This window comes from Dipodomys spectabilis, unplaced genomic scaffold (assembly GCF_019054845.1).
Source record: "Dipodomys spectabilis isolate Male_0828 unplaced genomic scaffold, ASM1905484v1 ptg000096l, whole genome shotgun sequence".
In the NCBI taxonomy this organism is placed as follows: Eukaryota; Metazoa; Chordata; class Mammalia; order Rodentia; family Heteromyidae; genus Dipodomys; species Dipodomys spectabilis.
This window is the reverse complement of record NW_024870773.1, coordinates 17423695-17444458: the sequence shown is the minus strand read 5'-3', so window position 1 is coordinate 17444458 and position 20764 is coordinate 17423695. Positions and strand designations below refer to the sequence as shown.

General features: G+C 45.2%; 1 protein-coding gene across 5 annotated transcripts in view; it reads left to right on the top strand.

The window, feature by feature from the left end:
* The window catches only part of Camk1d (calcium/calmodulin dependent protein kinase ID), a 326503-nt gene extending 312249 nt beyond the window's left edge, over window positions 1-14254 (top strand). The window contains exons 8-11 of one of the 5 annotated variants that reach the window (XM_042685946.1): window positions 220-298; window positions 6196-6283; window positions 8247-8364; window positions 10961-14254. In XM_042685946.1, the coding sequence (XP_042541880.1) occupies window positions 220-298; window positions 6196-6283; window positions 8247-8364; window positions 10961-11079 (404 nt within the window). In that variant the 3' untranslated portion in view covers window positions 11080-14254. Of the gene's footprint in view, window positions 1-219; window positions 299-6195; window positions 6284-8246; window positions 8369-10960 lie in introns of all 5 variants that reach the window. The other 4 variants (XM_042685947.1, XM_042685949.1, XM_042685948.1 and 1 more) reach the window with 4 other exon arrangements.
* Window positions 14255-20764: the final 6510 nt, after the last annotated feature.

Here is a 20764-nt window from a genome sequence, read left to right as displayed (position 1 = left end):
AGTCATGGGTCACCCTTAAGAGTCCCAGCCATGGCTCTGCTTTGACTCAGCATCCAAATGCCTGGGGTCTTTTGTGTCTGAGCTATGCAGTACGGTCTATAGAAATTGGTCTCTGATTTTTAATAGTGCACATGCTCCTCTCAAAGATACAGTGGTGGCTAGTGGTCACAGCTCAAGCCACAAAGTGATTCTTTGTCCTTGCACTTCCTTTTTCAACAGCAAAAGACTTCATTCGGAATCTGATGGAAAAAGACCCAAATAAAAGATACACCTGTGAGCAGGCAGCTCGGCATCCCTGGTAAGACTAAAACACTCACCATGAGGACCTTGTCATTGAGTGCTCTCGGCATGAATGTCCCATTGGCCATTCTCTTTTATCAAGTATGCAGGTAGTCATTTCATTTCATCCTGCTCAGGACCATTGTTCCTCTCCCCAAACCAAGGAAGGAACCATTCTATGCTCTTAGACCACAATTTTTGGAGTGAACTCATAAGAGGTTATGTGCAAAAGACACTAGTAGCTTTTCAGTGTGAAGAAAGTTTCAAATGAGCTGAGCTTGGTGGCACCTGCTTGTAATCCCAGTGCTCAAGAGGAGGAGGTAAAGAGGATCCTGAGTTCCAGGCCTGCAGAAGAAAGGAGAGAGGAGGAAAAAGAGGAGGAGGAGGAGGAAGGGGGAGGGGAAGAAAAAGTGGAGGGAGAGGAGGAGGGACAAACAGAAACAGAGGCAGAAAGAAGAAAAGAAAAAAGAAATGAAAGGAAAAGAAAGGAATCAGAAGTTTCTGAGGATCATTTTTATTAAATAATAATTGCCCAATAAGGAATTAAGGTTAGCGCTTTATTCTTTTAGAGTTTATTACTTAGTAAAACAGATTGAAGTGATACATACTTTTCCTTTCCAAATGCTTTTCCATTAGTGTTTGTTCAGCTCCAGGGGGACTAATTGGTACTGATGGCTCTCTACATTTTCAGCGACAGTGTGCTTAGGGCCTCCTAGTTTGTGCCACTTGTCAAGTTAGAAGCAGCTTTCCTGTCAGCTAGCTATGACCTTGCGTTTATACTTGACATTTTTAAGCCCCAGTTTTCTCCTTGTGAAGTGAGAATACGATTCCAAATTTACAGAGATTATATGAGAAATACTGAAGGTGATGCACATAGAAGGAAATGCTGAGTTAACTATAGGCCTTTTTATGAAAGCCCTGTGGGCATCCATTTAACAATCAAATGCTGAGAGTAATAAGATCTCCAGTGTGTTAATTAGCTTTTCATTACTGTAATGAAATACTGGAGGCAATCAACTTTAAGAAGAAAAAAAAAGGATGGTGGTTTGGGGGCTAATAGGTGTAGAGGTCTTAGTCTGTGATGGGTTGGCCCTGATGCTTTTGGGCCTAAGTTGGGGAAGAGCATCATGACAGATAGCACATAGTACTTTGTGGTGGTCAGGAAGTGAGAGAAAGAGGCTGCTATCCTACAATGCCCTTAAAGGACCAGTGATCCAATGTTCCCCATTGGTTCTCATCTCTTAAAGGTTCCCATAAAGCTAAACTGGGAACTGACGATTTTCTCTTGTAGTAACAGGGTTTAAATTCAGGGCCTCATATTTGTTAGACAAGTGCTCTGCTACTTGACAAACATACTCAGTCCTGAGCACTCAGCATTTAATGCATGGGTTTGGGGGGCTCATTCACATAGCACCCCATATAATGAAAATAGGGAATTGGAGGTGTAGAACACTTGCCTCACATGCTTGAGTTTGATCCCCACTGCTGCAAAACAATAGAAAGAACTGAGTAGCACCTTGAATTCAGGAAGAAGTGGGAAACCAGTCTTCTATTTCGCCACCACCTTCCCTAGCATTCCACCTGTGTCTCCATGCTGCTAGCCTTCCCCAGGGGACCTGCTTAGAGGTTGTGTCATGGCCCAGTTGCTCTGCATTTTAATTTATACCACCAGGCATTCATTGAGTCTCTATTATGTTTCAAGCACTGTGCTGAGGGCTTGAAAATGTTCTCTTTATCATCACCCAGTGAAGCAGGTTTTATGTTCATGTCAGAGATAAGGAAAGAGGAAGATAAGGTAACCAAGGCAAGACTACACAAGTAGCTAAAAGCAAAGCCATCCTGGAAGCTGTGGCCGTGGCACATCTATTCTGCAGAGGATCCTGTGTCATTCTGTACCTGCTCTTCCCACTTGACCCGAGGCACCCAGGGCTAAGAGAGGCATCTACAAGTGCAGATGCTTCCTTAGCTCCAAAACAGGCTGTGCCATGCCGTGGAGGGTTCTTGTCAAAGCACTTTCTGGTGGAGGAGGCTGTCAGGGTTTGTTTGTTTTTTTTACCAGGTGTTCTCAAGCTGTTCTTCCTTGAGATTTTGGCCTTCCTTTCGGTGGTGCCCAGCCAGGAGCCAGCTCGATGCTCACTGATTGCCAAAAAGTCTGGGAAAGCTGGCAGCAGAATGAGAACCCATCTCTATAACAGGGGTAGCACCTTGCGAGGTCCTTGCCATTCCGTTTGTTCTGAAACAATCTCCAGTTTCATTGAGGAGCAAACTGAAGTGATGAGCATAAGAGAGATTCATTTGTGTTAAGGAATGAAGTCATTGGCTATGTAATTATGGAAGTCAGGTGAATCCAAAATCTTTAGGGCAGACCAACATGCTGAAGATCTGTGGAAGATCGGTGGAGCCTGAAGCCAGTGTGGAAGCAGAAGAGTCCCTTCTTCTCTCTCCCCCCCTCACTCCACTTAAAGTCCTTCTGCTTTTCTCAAAGTCTACTGGTCAACATGATAATTTCATCTCAGAAATACTTTTACTGCAACAGCCACACTAGCATTTGGCCAAATAGCTGGATGCCGCGTCCTAGGCAAGCTGGCACAAAAAGATGAACCATTGCAGTCTTGAATGTTGTCCAAGGACCCCCTTGCTCAGTGGGGCTCCAGCCACGTTAGCTCTTTTTGGCCAGGTCCAAGAGTGTGGTGGAGCACTGTCTGGAACACACAGCAGGTATCACCAAACTATTAAACAGGTGGCTAGCAAAAACCATAACTGTGGCTGTGGAAGAGACCATGTTTGAAGTGTAAAGATACCACAGGCAGAGAGAGAAGACTTTGATTGTCTGTTAGTAAGACAGGGTGAAAAAGATGTGATCCCATGTTGTTAATGTAGGAGATACAACCAGAGAGCAAGGGAGACACGAATGATACGTGTTTACTCAGAGGTTTACAGATCTATTGCAAGGAAAGTCTTTATCAGAAGCATTGGTCACTTTCTAGTTAATTAGGGTGGCCTCCAGGATACCTTCAAGACACAATGCCTTGAGTTTGCTGATGAATAATGTTGAAGTTGGTGTCACCAAGCATCAGGGTGGTCAAGGTCGTTACTGGGAACTTCTCAGCTTATTATAAATAGTAGCCACATTTCCATCATGGTGTCCCTTTAAAGAGGGATATGCTGTGCTGTTGTGACCCAAGGTGGCTGTATCTTTCAGCCACCTTGAGGATGACTTTGTAGAGTCACTGGGCCACCTGCTACTAGCTTGACTGCAACCAAACTTCAGAGGACTGTGCAAAGTGAGCACCAACATCCCTGCAATATTTGAGTTTGCATTTTCCTCACATCTGGGTCCATGATAGCCCACAGAGAAGGTGTGAAAATCAGAGCAAGGGCAGCAGGCCCTGGGCTTGAGGTGTTAAAGGCCACACTATTGACAGGCAGGTAGAACCCAAGTTTTTTGAGTCTCCCTGGCTTCCATCCCTGGCCTGTTTGCTTTGGAACCCATTGCTAGCCTTGCAGTAGTACTCAGACTGAGGAGTTCCAACTTCTACCACTGTGGACCCGGTGTTAAGCTGCCCAGTGACACGTTGGAGCTGACCTCTTTTCCTGAAGACATTGCTTTCAGAAAGAGCAGAAGAGAAGAAAGCACTCCCATTGGGATCTCTGGGAGAAATGGGCTTGGTAACAGTGTCTGCTGTTTCCCAAATCTGCTCATTCTTCTTGTTTCCAATTTTCCCATTCAGACGTGCTCTTGCTGTTTCGCTGGTGCATGTCTGGGGAAGGGCTGGAATTGGCAGTGGCTGGAAATGTGGTTCATTTCAGTTGCTCTCTGAGCATCTTCCTAGCTGTGTGTTTTCAACTCAGCTGGGAAAAGACAAAAGATATTTAAGGGCAGTTGCTTTTAGCTGGGAATATTAGGCTGGATGCTCTGTGCAGGCCTGCCTAGCACAGACTCTCTGTCTAGATGACCATGTCTGTGATTCTCAAATGCAGGAAAGTCTGAGTGGGATGAGTTCTTGTCTTGTGAGGTTATGCATCTGCTGTGTCATATTTCAAGGTAGATGGAAGTTAAAGTCTTCAGTGTCCAGTGTGTTTTATGTCCAGGGAATTCTGGGCTTGGAGGTAGAAAGTTTCCTTTCACCCCAAGTGTCTTCTAGCCAGGAAAGGTGAGCCAGAATTCTGGTGCCTGCAGTGTAACTTTTCCAAAACTCAATAAATTATTTTCTATCCTTCTATCCTTCTTTTCTTCCTTTTCTTCCTTTCTTAGTTTATTTCTCCTTATCTCTCTCTTTTTGTTTTTTTGTTGGTCATGGGGCTTGAACTCTGGGCCTGGGCACTGTCCTTCAGCTCTTCAGCTCAAGGCAAGTGCTCTACCACTTGAGCCACAGTCCACTTCTGGTTTTCTGGTTAATTGGGGTTAAGAGTCTCATGGGCTTTCCTGCCCAGGCTGGCTTTGAACTGTGATCCTCAGATCTCAGCCTCCTGAGTAGCTAGGATTACAGGCGTGAGCCACCAGCCCCTGGCTCTCCCTATCTCTTTTATTTACTTATTCACTTATTTTTATTTAATTATTTAGAATTACCAGGGATTGAAATTCAGGGCCTTACTCATCTTGCTTGCTTATAGCAGGTACTCTATCACTTGAACCATATCTCCAATCCAGGTTCATTGCTGGTTAATCGGAGAAAGAGTTGCATAGACTATTCTGCCAAGTCTGGTTTCAAGCTGCAATCCTCAGATCGCAGCCTTCTGGGTAGCTAGGATTACAGGTGTGAGCCACCAGCATTCTGCTACCTCTGTCTCTTGGGTAGCTAGGTGTGCCACCATACCCAGCCTCAGTAAAATCTGTCTGAGACACTAGATATAAACCAAGAATCAACATCTTTAGTACTTAACCAGAAAAGGAAGATGGGAGGGTCAAAGCCCAGGAAGGACCGAGAGTAGAACATGGTTTCCCTTGACCTAGGAGAAAGGCCAAGTAATTGGATATAAAAGAAGTTAAAATGTTGTCATCTAGAAGAGCTTGGCAGAAGAGAAGAGTGGGCTGCGAGGGACCTTTAGGGAATTCCTAAGACTAGAGTTTGTAATCCAGAAGAGAAGGGCCAGGGACAAACCCAAAACAATGAAAGGAGAGCAGCTCAGAATCGAATGAGGAGAGCTCTCAGCAGAGGAAGTAAGAGCACGCCTGAATAGCTCCCTGTTAATGGAGGAAAGTTCAAGAGCAAGCCAGAACTACAGTAAATGCTGCCTATAGGAAAATCCATTGACTATAAAGTGGTCCTCAAAGTTCTGATAATTTCTAGGAATTGCAGGCTTGAGCTGAGGCTCTTCTGGGAGAAAGGGAGGGGTACAGGTCTCATGGCCTGAACAGAATGTTGGATGGAACTGGAAAGAACCTGAAAGTCTCAGAATACAAAAAGAAAAGATCCATGGAGCAGACAGTGCAGGGAAGGGAAGACATAAGCCCTGGCTATAGGGAAGCCAGAAGCTGGAAGTTGGAGGCCGGAAGGCAGGGTCTGGAGAAGAATATGGTGGTCAGACCAGACATGGGACAAATGAGAAGGCTCAGAGGTGACACCATGCAGGTCTTGAAACTGAGATGGAGGAGGCAGAAGGACAATGAGTCCAGGTTGTCCTGCTGCTGTGGATCTCAGTGTGGCGGGAACTGGGCATCAACAGAGGAACCTCACCTGAGAGGTGGGTAGTGAAGTAGAGCGAGAGACTGTGGGCAGGGCCTGTGAAGGGAGCAAGAAGAGTGGGGCTTTGGAGTGATAAGGTGCCATGCGTGGGTTCAGAGGCAGGTCACCTGGGCAACTCAGCAGCCTGGGGGCCCCAGGTAGCCACACACTCAAGGGTGTGATGAGGCTTCCTGGGTGGCTGCTGGGGAAGCCCCGGGAAACCCTTATGAAGAATCTCGTTGTATTTCAGGATCGCCGGTGACACAGCCCTCAACAAGAACATCCATGAGTCCGTCAGTGCCCAGATCCGGAAGAACTTTGCAAAAAGCAAATGGAGAGTAAGTCCTGAGTTTGCTGAATTTCCCAGTGACCTTTGTCACCCTCCGGAAGCTCACGGCACCATGGGAGCATGTTGGGTTTCTGGATGCCACTGTCACACGAGAAGATATCTTAGCCATTCCTCTCTGCAGCTCAAAGACAGCACTGGTGCCAGGCTTACTCACCGGCTGTTTCTTTGACAACTTAATCCCCTTTGTTTCCCTTTATTCTGTTGGAATTTGGAACAATCACCTTTTAAAAAGAAGAGTCGCAAAGGGGAAAAGAAAATGGGAACACAACTCATCCGTATTTACTGGCAGAACTTGTTGGGTTTAAAGCAGAGATCTCATGATCATCTATTGATTACCCAAACTCTATGTTGTAATCAGCCTGGATCATTAAGCTTTAGCTGTCTTGTCATGAGAGTCAACAGCCACTGAGAGACTGTACAGAAACACAGTTAACTTCACCGACCTATGCTGTTCAGAGGAAATGCCACTGCTTAGCACAAAAGAATCCATTTCAGTTATAGGAAAATAAATAGTATTTTTAAACATTACGTTTGAAGGTAGCCTATTATATATACCTTTCACTTTGCTATTTTTTTGCCTTTCATTTCAAGCTACATCTCAAAATTCAGAATAAATTGTTTTACGCTTCTCTATATAAATTTTTGACATCAGGAGCAAACTGTTTTTAAGCCTCAAGAGTATCTTGTTGGTCATCCATTGCTCACACCTGTAATCCTAGGTACTCAGGAGGCTGAGATCTGAGGATTGTAGCTGGAAGCCAGCTTGGGCAGACAAATCTGTAAGACACTCATCACCAATTAACCACAAAAAGCTGAAACTAGAGTGTGGCTCAAATGGTAGAGTGGCCAGCCTTAAGCGGGAAAAGCCAACTGAGAGTATGAGGGTGGAAGTTCAAGCCTCAGTTACCCCCCACTCCCCACACACAGAGTCAAGAAATTTAAATAACACATACTTTTTTAACAAGAGAAATATAAATTTGCTTCCCAAAGTATTATGAGTATGTTTTAAGAAGTGTGTGGCCAAGCAATGTGATACATACAGCACTCTCACCTACTTGGGAGGCAGTGACTGGAGGTTCCGTGTTCAAGGCCAGCCTTGGCAAAAATCAGCAAAGCTCTTTCTCAAAAACAAACTGGATAGGGAATAATCCCTTGTCATCCATGCTAGTCAGGAGGCAGAAATAGTAATTCAGGCTACCTGGGCAAAAGCATGAGACTTGATCTGAAAAAGACACTAAACAAGGGCTAAAAGCATGGACCAAGTGGTAGAGTATTGGCCTAAAAACGAGTCTAAGGTCTTGAATTCAATCCCAACTGCCACAAAAAAGGAAGGGAGGGAGGGAGGGGAGAGAAAGGGAAAGCAAAAGGAAAGAAAGAGAGAAAAAGGAAGGAAGGAAGAAAGGAAAGAAAGAAAGAAAGGAAAGAAAAATGGAAAGAAGGTTGAGCACAGTGGCCCAAAGTTGAGGATCAAACTTGGGTGGATCACTTGGGATTGTGAGACCCAATCCCAATCAATGAGCTGAGCATGTTGGTACATGCTTGTCATCCAAGTTACAAGGGAAGTGTAACTAAGAGGATTGAGATACAGGGTAGCTGGGATAAAAATGTAGGGCTCTATTCAAAATATAACGAAAGCCAAATGGTTAGGGATGTGGCTCAAGTGCTAGAGCACCTGCTTAGCAAGTGCAAGGTCCTGAACTCAAATTCCAGTATCAGCAACTTCCGCCAAAAAGAGGGTACAGCTCAAGTAGTAGACCACTTGCCTAGCAAGCACAAGGTCATGAATCCAAATCCCAGCATTACCCATTCCCCCAAATAGAAAAGCAGAATAGGAGATGGCAGCTTGTGACGCTTTGAGTAACCAGGTAAGAAAAAGGAAGCATTCAGAGTCTTCTTTTATCTATCAGGAGCCTCTGACCTTTCTCTCTTGTGTTTTCTTTCTTAAATTTCAGCAAGCATTTAATGCCACCGCTGTGGTAAGACATATGAGGAGACTACACCTCGGCAGCAGCCTGGATAGTTCAAGTGCAAGTGTCTCCAGCAGCCTCAGCTTGGCCAGTCAAAAAGATTGTGCGTATGTAGCAAAGCCAGAATTCTTTAGTGGGTATCTGAGATGGGTCTGGGTGGAGAGGAGAGAGGTCCTGGCCTGAGCACCTACTGTTTGACCAGCATTTTCAGTGCTTTACCCTGTTTTCATGCTCCCAGCTATCCTAACACAATATTTTGTAAACATAACTATTCAGTACTTACACACTTGGTATCATTGTTTCCATTTAGAGATGAGAAATCTGTGGTTCAAGTTCCACATAGCCAGCCTGTCAGGGTAGGGCCTAGTCATTCCTTACTCTGTCTCCTCTTCCTCAGTTTGCTCTCATTGTATCAGTACTCTTAAGGATTGTGGGAAGGAAGTTAGGGTCCTGAGAGCCTGACCCCACTGATTTCTAATGTTTATCATTGTTCTGATGAGTGATGGTAATTTGAGTTCATTTATATGACATGCATTGGCTTTGCAACAAAAGTAATAGTAATATTATTATCTCTCATCTTTATGTAGAATATAATTCCCTGGAGAGCACACTAACAGTCTTCTTACTTCTCTCCTCCACAGCCCCCTCTCCACATTAATTTTAAACTCCTATGAGGCTATTCCAGTGGCTTCTTTCTACTTCAGAGCAATTGATCATCCCCATTGGCCCTCATCTCCACAACCACTGCATAGCCCTTTAGCTCGGCCCCACCTTGAGCATGATGCTCCTTCCCATTTGGCTCAGAAAAGGGCTTCTTTCCTCTTTAAGGAGAAATCCCATTAGTTGTCTGGGGCATGCCTCAAGCAGTAAAGTGCCTGCCTAGCAAACACAAGGCCCTGAGTTCAATCCTTAGTACTGTTGGTAAAGAGAGAGAGAGACAGTCAGACAAACATCACATTGCCAGGAATGGTGATGCTTACCTCTAGTCCAAACACTCAGGAGGCAGAAGCAGGAAGACCATGAGTTCAGGCCACTTGATAAATAGTAAGTCAAAGGCCAGCCTGGGTTACATAGCAGGAGCTTGTCTCAAACAACCAAGGACTGGCACATAGCTCGGTGGTAGAACAGTTACCTAGCATGCATAAGCCCTGGGTTCTGCCCCCAGAACTGCAAACACAAATCAGAGCCATCCCATCTCATTTAGGACTGTTCAATCCTTAAATTCTCCCAAAACATCCCTATGAATTTCCTGACACGGTTACATACTCCTAAATACCACATTCACATGTCACCTATAGACCCATCCTCACCTCTGACCAAAGGAACACTACCAATATCATTTCTTTAGAGAGTCATGCGATGACACTGACAGCAAAGCTCACAGTAATATCTTATTTAACGGCCTTCCCTACATCCAAGCTGACACAGGGGCTGGAGCCAAGTCCTCTGGAGCTGAACAGCAACAGCTGGTGCTCCCACATTGGGGCCTTCTGTGGCTGTGTCAGTCAGCTTTCTGTCACTGTAACAAAACACCTGAGTGAAAAAATAGTGAATAAGAAGATTGATCTTGTTTGACTCACACTTCCAGAGATTTCAGACCAGGGTCACCTGGGCCTGTGTTAAAGGATCGTGGCAGAAGGGCACAGCGGAACAGGGATATTCACTTGATAGGAACCAGAAAGCAGATGTAGAGAGGAGAGGAAAAGAGAGAAGGACAGGAAGGAAGTGAGGGGAAAAGAGGACAGAGAGGCCAGGGAGAAGATATACACTTCGAAGACTTACCCCATGGCCTCTTCCTCCAATTAGGCCCCACCTGTTCAACTACGGATCCATCAGTGGATTAATCCATCAATTAAGTTAGAGATCCCAAGATGCGGTCACTTTTAAATACTGCCATAGGCCCTTTGGGGATATTTCATATCCAGATTGACACATCTGCATAGGGAGATTTCAGGGCTGCCTGGAGGGGGCGTGTTTCTAGGACAAGAGGCTGCAAAGTCCACATAGAGATAGATGAAGATCCTCATTTCAAAGTGCCCTGTGTCTCAAAATGCTTCTTACAGCATACCAGCCAAAGGCCAGACAGGAACAGAGAGCTTTCCTTCATTCTTCATGGAGCAGTTGTAAGAAAACCAGCCATTCCTATCACTCCCCATGCTTTGTAAGATGCAAAACATGGTGTCAAAAGCCATGTCATTCCCAAATACAAAGCCAGTATAATTATTACCAAGCACACACAAAGAGGGAATTGGATTTAAGAATAAAGCATTTTGAACACATTGTAAAAGTTTCTCTAGATGTGGATAAAAATGGAGAACATGGTGGCTTGGTGGTAAAGTATTATCTAAGCATGCAAGAGACCCAAGGTATGGCTGGGAAGGTGGCTCAGTGATAGAGCACTTGCTTCACATGCTTGAGGCCCTGAGTTCAATTCCTCAGCACCACATAAGCAGAAAAAGCCAGAAGTGGTACTGTGGCTCAAGTGGTAGAGTGCGAGCCTTGAGCTGAAGAGTTGAGGGACAGCAGTGCCCAGGCCCAGAGTTCAAGCCCCACGACTGACACCCAAGGTATGATCCCAGAAAGAAACACAGTGGTCAAATGGGTAATACTTTGCTCCTCTGTAATGCAGCCCCTCATAAAGCAGTGATGGGAGGGAAAGGGGAGCATGAATTAACCTATGTTCCACTGTTCCCCTACAGGCCTGGCACCTTCCACGCTGTGTAGTTTTATTTCCTCTTCATCAGGGGTCTCAGGAGTTGGAGCTGAGCGGAGACCCAGGCCCACCACTGTGACAACAGTGCACACCGGAAGCAAGTGACCCGCTCTGGAGGTGGGACCCAGGGGGCAGGGCCGGGGAAGGGGAGCCCCAGAGCACCAGGCCGGAACCACTCCATTGTTGGAGACCCCACCCTGCATGGTGCACTTACCTGCTTAGGACTGGAAGACAGAAGGTTTTTTATGGCCATATTTTATACTGCAATTCTGAAGTGTTCATTTCTCACAAACTGTACAGACTCAAGGGGAGCTGGTGCTGTATATAAGAATCTCGAAACAGAATGGACCTTCTTATTCCTCTCCCCCAACTCCGTCATTTCCACCTTTCTCAGCATAGGCAGCCATCTAGGGTGTATTTTTTTTTTCATGAAAAACAAAACAAAAAAAAAGGTTTCAACTGGATTATTTAAATATTGGTAAATATTGTGCATTAGGATTCTCTTTTCTTTTGGAGGTTATGTCTTTTGATCTGTATCTTTCAGTTCCATGATCTGTATTTTTGCTCTTCATTAGTAGTTTTATGTTAACCTTTAAGAGAGTTTTTTTTCTTCCTCCATGGGGAATTTAAAGGTATTTTTAAAAATTTGAATGAGAGGATCAAGAATCCATCTCCAAGGCTAAGAATGCACTTTCTTTCTGTCCTATGTCTTTGTTTCTATAGGAAGACAGCTTAGTTCTGTGGGGCTATCTTCTCTCCAGGAAACTCTAGGGGGGGAAACTTCAGAAAACCTTTCTAGCATCTCCTCCAGCAATCCCCCCACCACAGCAGAAATGAAGCCCGCTCCCCTGAGACCCAAAGGCTCCACTTCACAGGCAACCCTTACTCTGTGACTGACAGTCCCACAATGTCATGATTTAGGAGCCGCCATTACAGAGGAAATGGCTGCCATTTTGTTTAAGGACATACTTTAAGCAGCCCTCATTTCTCATGAGGGATGACGGTCAAAAACTCTGACCTTAGCTATGCACTTTTAAAATTAATCTCGTCCTCTGAGTTTTTATTTTTAATGAATTTCTAATCTTATACTTAAAATGGCCTCTAACACACACAGGTTGTTTTGCGACTTTTTTTTTTAAATACTATTCTCTTACGAATGTTACACAAGAGAGGGAAAGGAAATAGCTTTGAAGAAGACACCATTTATTTAGAGTGGTAAAGAAAACTGACCCATCAAGTGAAAAGAACACTGACCACCACTAGAGATGGCTCAGCTGGTACATGAAGCTATCTCTCATTAGACAAAGCCAAAAATCAAAAACCTGTGGTGGTAGGGTCATGAAATGCCCCAAGTTGCCAGGAACTAATGGATTCTCCAGTATGTGGGACTTTTGTTGGTGCCTACAAACTACACCATGTAACTCACATGGTGGTTGGGTGTTAGGAGGGTGCAAGTGTAATGTGCAACTCAGGGGAAACATACGCCAAGGTAGAGCCTGTAGAGCCAGACAGGTGGCTCTGGGTGCCAGCTTTGCAAAAGTCCTCCATCAGCCCTCATGCCTTTCTATTATCCTGAGGTTCAGTTCTGTAGGGGTCCAAGTAGATGTGTCTGATAACCAGTGACCATTCTGGCTGCTGTCCTCAGGCCCTTCTATAGATGGCCAGACATGGAGAGTCCAGTCAAGCAAGTCACCTTTGTCATTCCCCAACTTTTGCCTGTGATAGGTGATGGTTCTTTCTAACACACATACACATATACCACACCACACACACACACACACACACACACACACACACACACACACACACACACACACCACCCCCACACAGTGTGTGGTAAGACTTGGCATCCCCAGGCTACCTCCCTAAGGACACAGGGCCAGGGCCAGATATATAAGAATACAGAAAAGTCAGACAAGTGATCAACCTGTTCCCACATACATCACAGATAGGGTGATGATACGAGGTCCTCCTGGAGTCCTGAAGCCTGATATTGGGGTAGGGTAAAGAGAGCAGGAGCTGGGAGTGAGCAGAGCATGCTTAGGTAAAGTTCATTTTTATCTACAATAGCCTTAAGGGAACTGGGGCTGCTAGATTAGAGAAATAACAACCCCAGGGCTCATGTTTGCAACAGGTTGGTATTCATCACCTTCTTCTGCCCCTAGTTCCATAGGCAAATCCAAAAGGGAAAATACACCTTGTTTAATCTCTTTTTAAAAGAAAAAAATTCTGTGGAGAAACCATGTCCCTCCTACCTTCCCCCTTCCCTCCCAAAAGCTGGTATAGTTTCCTGTTCTTGATTCTAAAAATCTCACCTCAAGGCCAGGCATGGTGGTACATATAATCTCAACTGTATGTCCAGCTACCCAGGAGGCAGAGATGGGACAATCGCAGGCTGAGGCTCCCAGACCAAAGCACTAGACTTCCTTGAAAAATAAATGAAAGCAAAAAAGGATGGGAAGCATGGCTCAAATGATAAGAGACTTGCCTAGCAAATGTGAAGCCCTGGGTTCAGTCACTACTACTAGTTAAATAGGTATACATCAAATCTCACTTCAAGAACAGGGCACGGCATCATGTGACTTTAGGAAGGGTGTCAGTCTCCAACTAGCTCTTAGCATCGTATCTGGGAAACTCAGCAGTTACACATAGGACAGAAGAAGATGCTCATGGTTGAACAGTAGAAAACATTAGCAGTCTGCTGAAAGGAATTTGGCATCCAGACTCAGTTTACCTCTCCCACATGAGCCTCATACTGTTCATTTGTTCATCATAGTGTCCAGCATGGGCTGGATGGTGGATGGTGGATGGGAGAGGGGAATTCCCTTCAGAGTCAAAGCCATCATAGATACAGAAACACAGAGAGATGATTCCCTGTTAAAAGGATTTTCCTCATGGAAAATCAGGCTTAACCTAATCAACCTGTGGAAACTTGAGGTTTTATGAACAAAGCTTTGGCTAGAATTGATCCTTTATACTAGCAAAAGCATACCTGTGCCACTACTCTGGGACTAAAGGCAGGAGATATGAGAAAGGAAGGCATGGACCAGCAAAGGGAAGCTCCTCCCATTTTTTCATTAAAAAAAAAAACAAAACAGATTTCCCAGGTTGGCCCAGTCATTCCTGGCAAATGAAACTCGGGCCCTGCGATCTAATCAGTGCACGAGCGCTTTGCATGTCATACTAACCAAGTACTTCCTCCCTCTCCTGTCTCCTCCCTGCAGAGTTGGCCTTCTTACCACATTCCAGACCAAACACTGTTTCGTTTGTTTCCAAAAGGCAGGGGGGGAAAAAAAAAGATGTATATAGAAGTATATGATCTACCTGGTTGTAGATCTGGGCTACAAGTGTACTTGATATTTTTGGAAAAGGTATTCCATGATGTTTCAGAATTCAAAATGTTGAGATCTAAAAAAACCCAAAAAAACAAAAACGAACTGGAAAACAGATGCTGAAAGGTGCAGAGTGTTATTTTCTGACACCACTAGAAAATGTGTCCACTGATAAATTATCTTGCAAACCTCAACCCTGTGTAGCAGGCAGGTTTATGGAAGAGAGAAAGAAGAAGCAAAAAGCCCCCACTCCCCATCCATGAGTCCTCAGTGACCCCAGTGCATCATGGTCTGCAGCCCTGCTGTCAAATCTGTTCTGCATGCTGGCCGTGGCCTGACCTGCCTCCTGCTCCACACAGCAGCCGAAGCTCCCAGAGTCAACCAGAAGGAGTTGGTCCTTTTTGGACTACCTACCCTCCTGCAGCAAGAGCAGTTCAGCTTGTGGCTCTGGGAGCTGGGCGAACCCCAAGTCTGAGCATTTGGAAGCCAAACACTGAGCATGTGGCTGCTGAGTTCTGGCTTTGTGGATAAAGCAAATGGCTTCTCTGTGTCTGTATCTTTCTACACCAAAGGGACAAGCTGTTGCATTTACCCTGTGTACTAAGGCCGCTTCTGCATTTCCCCAGACCTCTTTTTAACCTTCCCCCTCCTACCCCACCCCACCCCCCCACTCCGGGGAACTTGTCATACAATTATCTGATCTTCTAAAGATCTGCCATATTATTCTACTTAACAGGTGATTTGATTTTCTTATGGACAGGAAAGAAAATGAAAATGACAGGAGTGTTTGAGGCTTTATGGTAGAGATCAGACATCACCAAGGTCTCAAAAGTCCCCAAATGCTAGTTAAATTGTTTCTCCAAGGAAAAGCTTTGGACAGACTAGAATTCCTAGGCCCTCTTGGAAGCCTTGTGCTTTGGGGTACAGGGCTGTGGATCAGAGTAACAGCCAGGCTGCAAGTGGCCCAAAGAAGGAACCAGAACATGCAGCACTGAAGCCTGCCATTCTCCTTCCTAAACACTTAGTTGTTTGGGGGCGACATGAGACATTAACATTGCGAAACATCTTCCATTTTAAGACAGGCATGTTTCAGAGAAAGTTTATCTTTGTCCCGTGACCAGGTGAGAAGACATGGAAGGTACATTCTTGCCCAGCATATACATTGGATTCATTTCTAAATTGGTTTCTATGGCTACACACAATAGAATTGTCCTTCTTTTGGTTCCCTTTCCACTACCACCCCTCCCCCCCTCCCACGACAGCAAGCATGTTTTCCAAAAGCTTACCATGCCCCGCCCAGGAATGTCCCCCCATGTCTGTTACCAGGCTTGTGATTGGTTCAAACTTTCCATTAAAAACGAAACCACAAAACAAAACATGCTTGTCCAAAAGAAGGGAAATTGTGCATTTATTCCTTGCATGTAATAAACTCTGCAAGAAGTTTTAACCCCCCTCAGTTTGCGGCTCTGCACAATTGTCCATGGGTCTCTGTAACCAATGATTCTCTGCCTTGACAATCATGTATACATATCAATATTTCTATCATAATGAGATTGATGACTTCTTGTTTTCCTCCAATAAAGATGATTAATCACCTTCACATGTATGAGTTCTGTTTCTTCCATAATGAGTAGAGTGTCAACATCTCCGTCTTCTCTCTTCTTTTTTTGAGTTTTGGGTTGTTTATTTCTTTTTTCTTTTTGCAGTACTTAGAATGCAACCCAAGAGAAGCAAGCACTACAACTGAAATACACTTGCAGGTCTTGAAGTTTGGGTCTGAGGGCTTTGATTTTTGGATTGAGGTTCCCGAAAGATTTCCTATTATTGTAGGAAAGTAACAGTATAAGAGAGGGCCATGTTGTCAGATTCAATGCATGCTGGACAGAAATCTCCCCCCTTGACTTTGTACTGCAGAGGTAACAAGAGATGAACACAGAAACCGAGAAACTACATATTCATAAGTTGTGGAAGGAAAAGCCAGTGCTGACTGCCCGGAAGCACCAGCTTCGGGCACGCCCACTTTCTTCCTGTTCCTCAGTACAGCCTGGCTGATCAGGTCCGAAGGAAAATTCTTGTCCATAAGGCTAGCTGATGTTTGGGGGTTTGGCAAGGGAGAGAGGAGTTGTTCATTTGTGAGAAGGGTTGGAAGAGAAGAAATAGCTATCCAAAATTCATTAGGTATAAATATGGCCACCAGTCTAATGACCAAACAATTCTCTCATCCAAAGAGTAAAATAAGGAAGGGGAAAAAATGAATGTGCATTACAGAAATTCAAAATTTAAAGTTCCCCTCACGTGGCCAGTCTTCCCAAAAACAGCATTGGCCTTAGTGAAAATAAAGCTGTGAGCCACGGAGAGGTCTAAGGATGCTACGTGACGTCTTGGCCTTTGTAAATGGCTTCTTGCTTCTCTTCAGGTACAGGTGCTAATGCAGAGGTGTCTCCATACAAAGGATTCCTTCAGTGGGTGAGTAGGTGACATCATCAGTGAAAATGTTATGTGACCAAAGCAATGTTAGTATCTTGACCATTTTTTGAAAGGGACCCATCCCTCCACTCACTGTCAATGAAAATCTAGCCCAAGTAAAAGTACTTATTATGGTCTTGAAGTTGAAAAGGTTTAAGGTCAAACTTTTCAAGTAGGGGGCTCAGCTTCCAGAACCAAGAGGTCAGCAGCTCTCACCTTTGGATCCAAGCTTCCTGTGACCCCCCCCCCAAAAAAAAAACCATTCAGATGAATTTGGATCTTATAAATTCTCTCACAAATATCTTTGTTTGACCAAAGAACACGGAAGGAGCTGGTTTTGAAAACAAGTACAAGAGGACATTAATATGTTTCTCTGTGCTGCTTGATGGTACAAGATGCAAATCACATGATCTGAAGCCCTCTAGCTTCCTCCTTTCCCCCTAGGGAACACAAACATAACATGAAAACACTCTGTTTCATACAGACAGGTTCTGAGAGCAGAATACTTAAGTTCCCATGAACGTTGATGCATTTGATGACTGCTGTGATTTTTAGGTCTCACACACACACACACACACACACACACACACACACACACACACACACACACACACACACACACACACACACGGGGTCTGACCCTGTGCTCTTCAGTTTAAGAAAGATCTAGGGGCTGGGAAGATGACTCAGTGGTAGAGTGCTTGCCTTGCATGCATGAGACCCTGGGTTCGATTCCTCAGCACCACATAAGCAGAAAAAGCTGGAAATAAGTAGCATTGTGGCTAAATGGTAGAGCACTAGCCTTGAGCTGAAGAGCTGAGGGACAGCAGCACCCAGGCCCAGAGTTCAGCCCCCACAACTGACACACACACACAAAGAAAGATCTAGCAAGAACTGTGGCAAAGCCAGATGTGGTGATATTCGCCTATAATCCCAGCTACTCAGAAAGCAGCAATAGGAGGATTAAGGTTCCAAATTAACCAGGAAAAAGTTACTGAGACCTTCTCTTAAACTATAGGCATACTGACATAGGCTTATAATCACAGCTGCACAGGAGGAAAAGGTAGGAGGATCCACATTCAAGGTGGTTCAAACGTGAACTAACTGTTACAAGGGCTTGAAGAGTGTCTAGAGTGGTAGAGAACTTGCTTAGCAAGAGGAAGTCTCTGAGTTCAAACTCCAGTGCCCCTTCTGAAAGAACACTGCCGCATCCTATTTTCATAGACACTTGGCTGCAAAACTTGAATTATATCTCCAGAATATGCAATTCCCCAAAAGGCACTCCAGTTACAGTCTCTTCATGAGGGGGGGCGGGAGGGAGAGAAGGATTAAGGCTCATATTCCAATCTGGAGCCTGTACACCTGCCTCAGGAAAAGGAACAGGCTTGGGTGGGTCCAGAGGACCTTGGAGCATTAGGCTGTGGGCTCTGGGCCAGCCCGAACTGTTAGCAGGGTTGCAGGGCTGGAGAACACTGCAGCTCAGCACTCAGAATCCAGGCTTTCATTCCAGAGAGGTTCACGTGGCCTCTGGGGTTCAGAATGCGAGCCATGAAGAACCTCATTAGCCTTCACTGTGCCCCCTCCCAGGGCTTAGTACACAGAAAAGCACTTTGCAGATCTCATCACACCCTGAAAATGGGCTGGCGTCCTCGTCTCACTTCACAGGCAGGAAACCCAAGGAGACTCGCCCTACACATCGCCAGTGGAGAAATTGGACCCAGGGGCCCTGGAACCCACAAGACTCCCGGATCTGTTTCCCCTCCATCCTTTAGGGAAATCTAGTCACAAACACTCATTCAGTCATGCATGCATGCATGCACACAATATAGGATTTTGTTTTACCTTTTGGCCATTTAATTTTGATTAGGGCTTTTATTGTACTATGTGCACACATGTACATCATGTAGTTTGAGCTAATTCACTCCATCTATATCATTTTTTTCTAGCACCTTCCTCCTACCACCAACATTTAAAGTTCTTAGTGGATTGCATTATGCTCTTTCTATACAGAGAATATGCTTTATCATTTGTATCCTCTCCACCTCATCAACTTCTTCTCTCCTTAATATTCTTTTGGTGCCAGTGTTGGGGCTTGAACTCAGGGCCACAGCACTCTGTCAGGGATGGTGCTCTACCATGTAAGCCACAGCTCCACTTCTGGCTTTTTGCTGAGGTAAGAGTCTCACAGACTTTCCTGTCTAGTCTGGCTTCCAACAGCAATCCTTGGCTCTCAGCCTTCTGAATAGTTAGGATTACAGGTGAGAGCCACCAGCACCAGACTCTCAAGTATTTTTTTCTCCATTGAAAGACCTATTCTGTTTGATCTTTATTCACACTGAGAATATACGAGCATACCTGACATGAATCCTACTCACAAAAGCTGCGTGGAAGCAATGTACAAGCCGGGCCTGGAAGGAAGGGCAGAGCAGTCTGGACAGGGAAATTTGAGCAAGATCAATGTGAGCAAGAACAGAGTGGCTGGGAAGACACTGTAGACAGATGTGTGGGCGCATTGGAAGAGCTGGGACTGGAGCTGTCAATGTCATCAATCACACTCCTGTCACATGGCATCATCCCGTCACTGTGCTGAGTGCTTTCCATTTGGCGATCAAACCCCGCCATCAGCAAGAAAGGGACTCTGAGTACCCCCACGGAGTTCAGAACAGTGGGTTGGTGGTTTATTTACCCAAATCAGCCAGATGTGTACAAGACACATTGACCCCAGTGGTCATTCTTCTTTCCTGTCTCTCCTGATGTATAGTCACCAAATCCCCCACCACCTGACATTTGAACTTTGTTGAATAGGTAACTGGGAGCCAGTTGCCAAGTAATACTGTTCAATCAGTTAATGTTTGGAATATCATTACTACGTAGGGTTCGTTCAAATGTATCTTCTCCCGTAACTCAGTTTGGCCTTATGTGTAGCTCCAGAAAGCATGTCATTGTTACCATCCACTTGCAGAGAGAATGTCCTCATTAGTATCTGCCCAGATCACATCTCTTTTACATAACTGGATTTTATCTAGACTCTGACACAGACCATAGTGATAACACTGCTGGATTTGACTATTTTTAAATTTTTTTTTTAAACAGTCCGTTCTGTTCCCCAAATGTGCTGTGTGTACGTGCAGCTCCATCTCTGACCTGTGGACCTCCCTGGCATCCATCATCCTCTTCCTCCTCCAGGTGGCCCTGGACCCTATTGCTTGAAGTCAGGAAGCTGTCTCAGATCTCTGGTGTTTTGATCTCCTCCCCAGAGGCCCAGCGGTGGACGGGAACTGAACCTTCCAGTGTCAGCACCAGCAACAGCCTCGTTCCAGAAAGAGTTCCTGAGCCAGAAAAAGGCAATTTCTGGGTCCACAGGAGAACCCTTTTTCTCCTCACATCTTTGTCTCCCCAGTCTCCCCGTCCCCCAGTCCCTCCTTCACCCCCAATCTTCCTTTGGCTTCTAGCTTTCTGAAATGCATGGAGCGGAAGCCTTCCTGTTCCTTGCCAGGCCTGGTTGTATCCATCAGTCAAGTACTGACTGCTCAGTCACTGGCCCCACATGCAGGTGGGAAGACCTTTATTTTGTACTCACCTGGCTTAAGTGCTTGTAACCTGGTACCAAAAAGGCTTTCTCCAGAGCTGATGGGGGAGTGGAGGAGAGAGAGAGAGAGAGAGAGAGAGAGAGAGAGAGAGAGAGAGAGAGAGAAAGAGAGAGAGAGAGAGAGAGAGAGAGAGAGAGAGAGAGAATGAATCACATCCCCCTGGCTTCCCAGAATAGAACCCTGCTTCATCTCTTTGTTCCTAAAAGCTACCACCCAGCTGGTTCTCCTGAGATCTGGCTGGTGTGACTACAATGCAGATTTGATGTAGCCACACCCTGGGGCCAGAGCTGCTGCATTTCCATTTTGCTCCTAGCTGGTGTTACTGCAGGTCTCCTGGGCTACATTTTGAAAAGTAGCAAAGGCCTTGCATGTGGACAAGAGTCAGGGGTCCAGGGGAAGGAG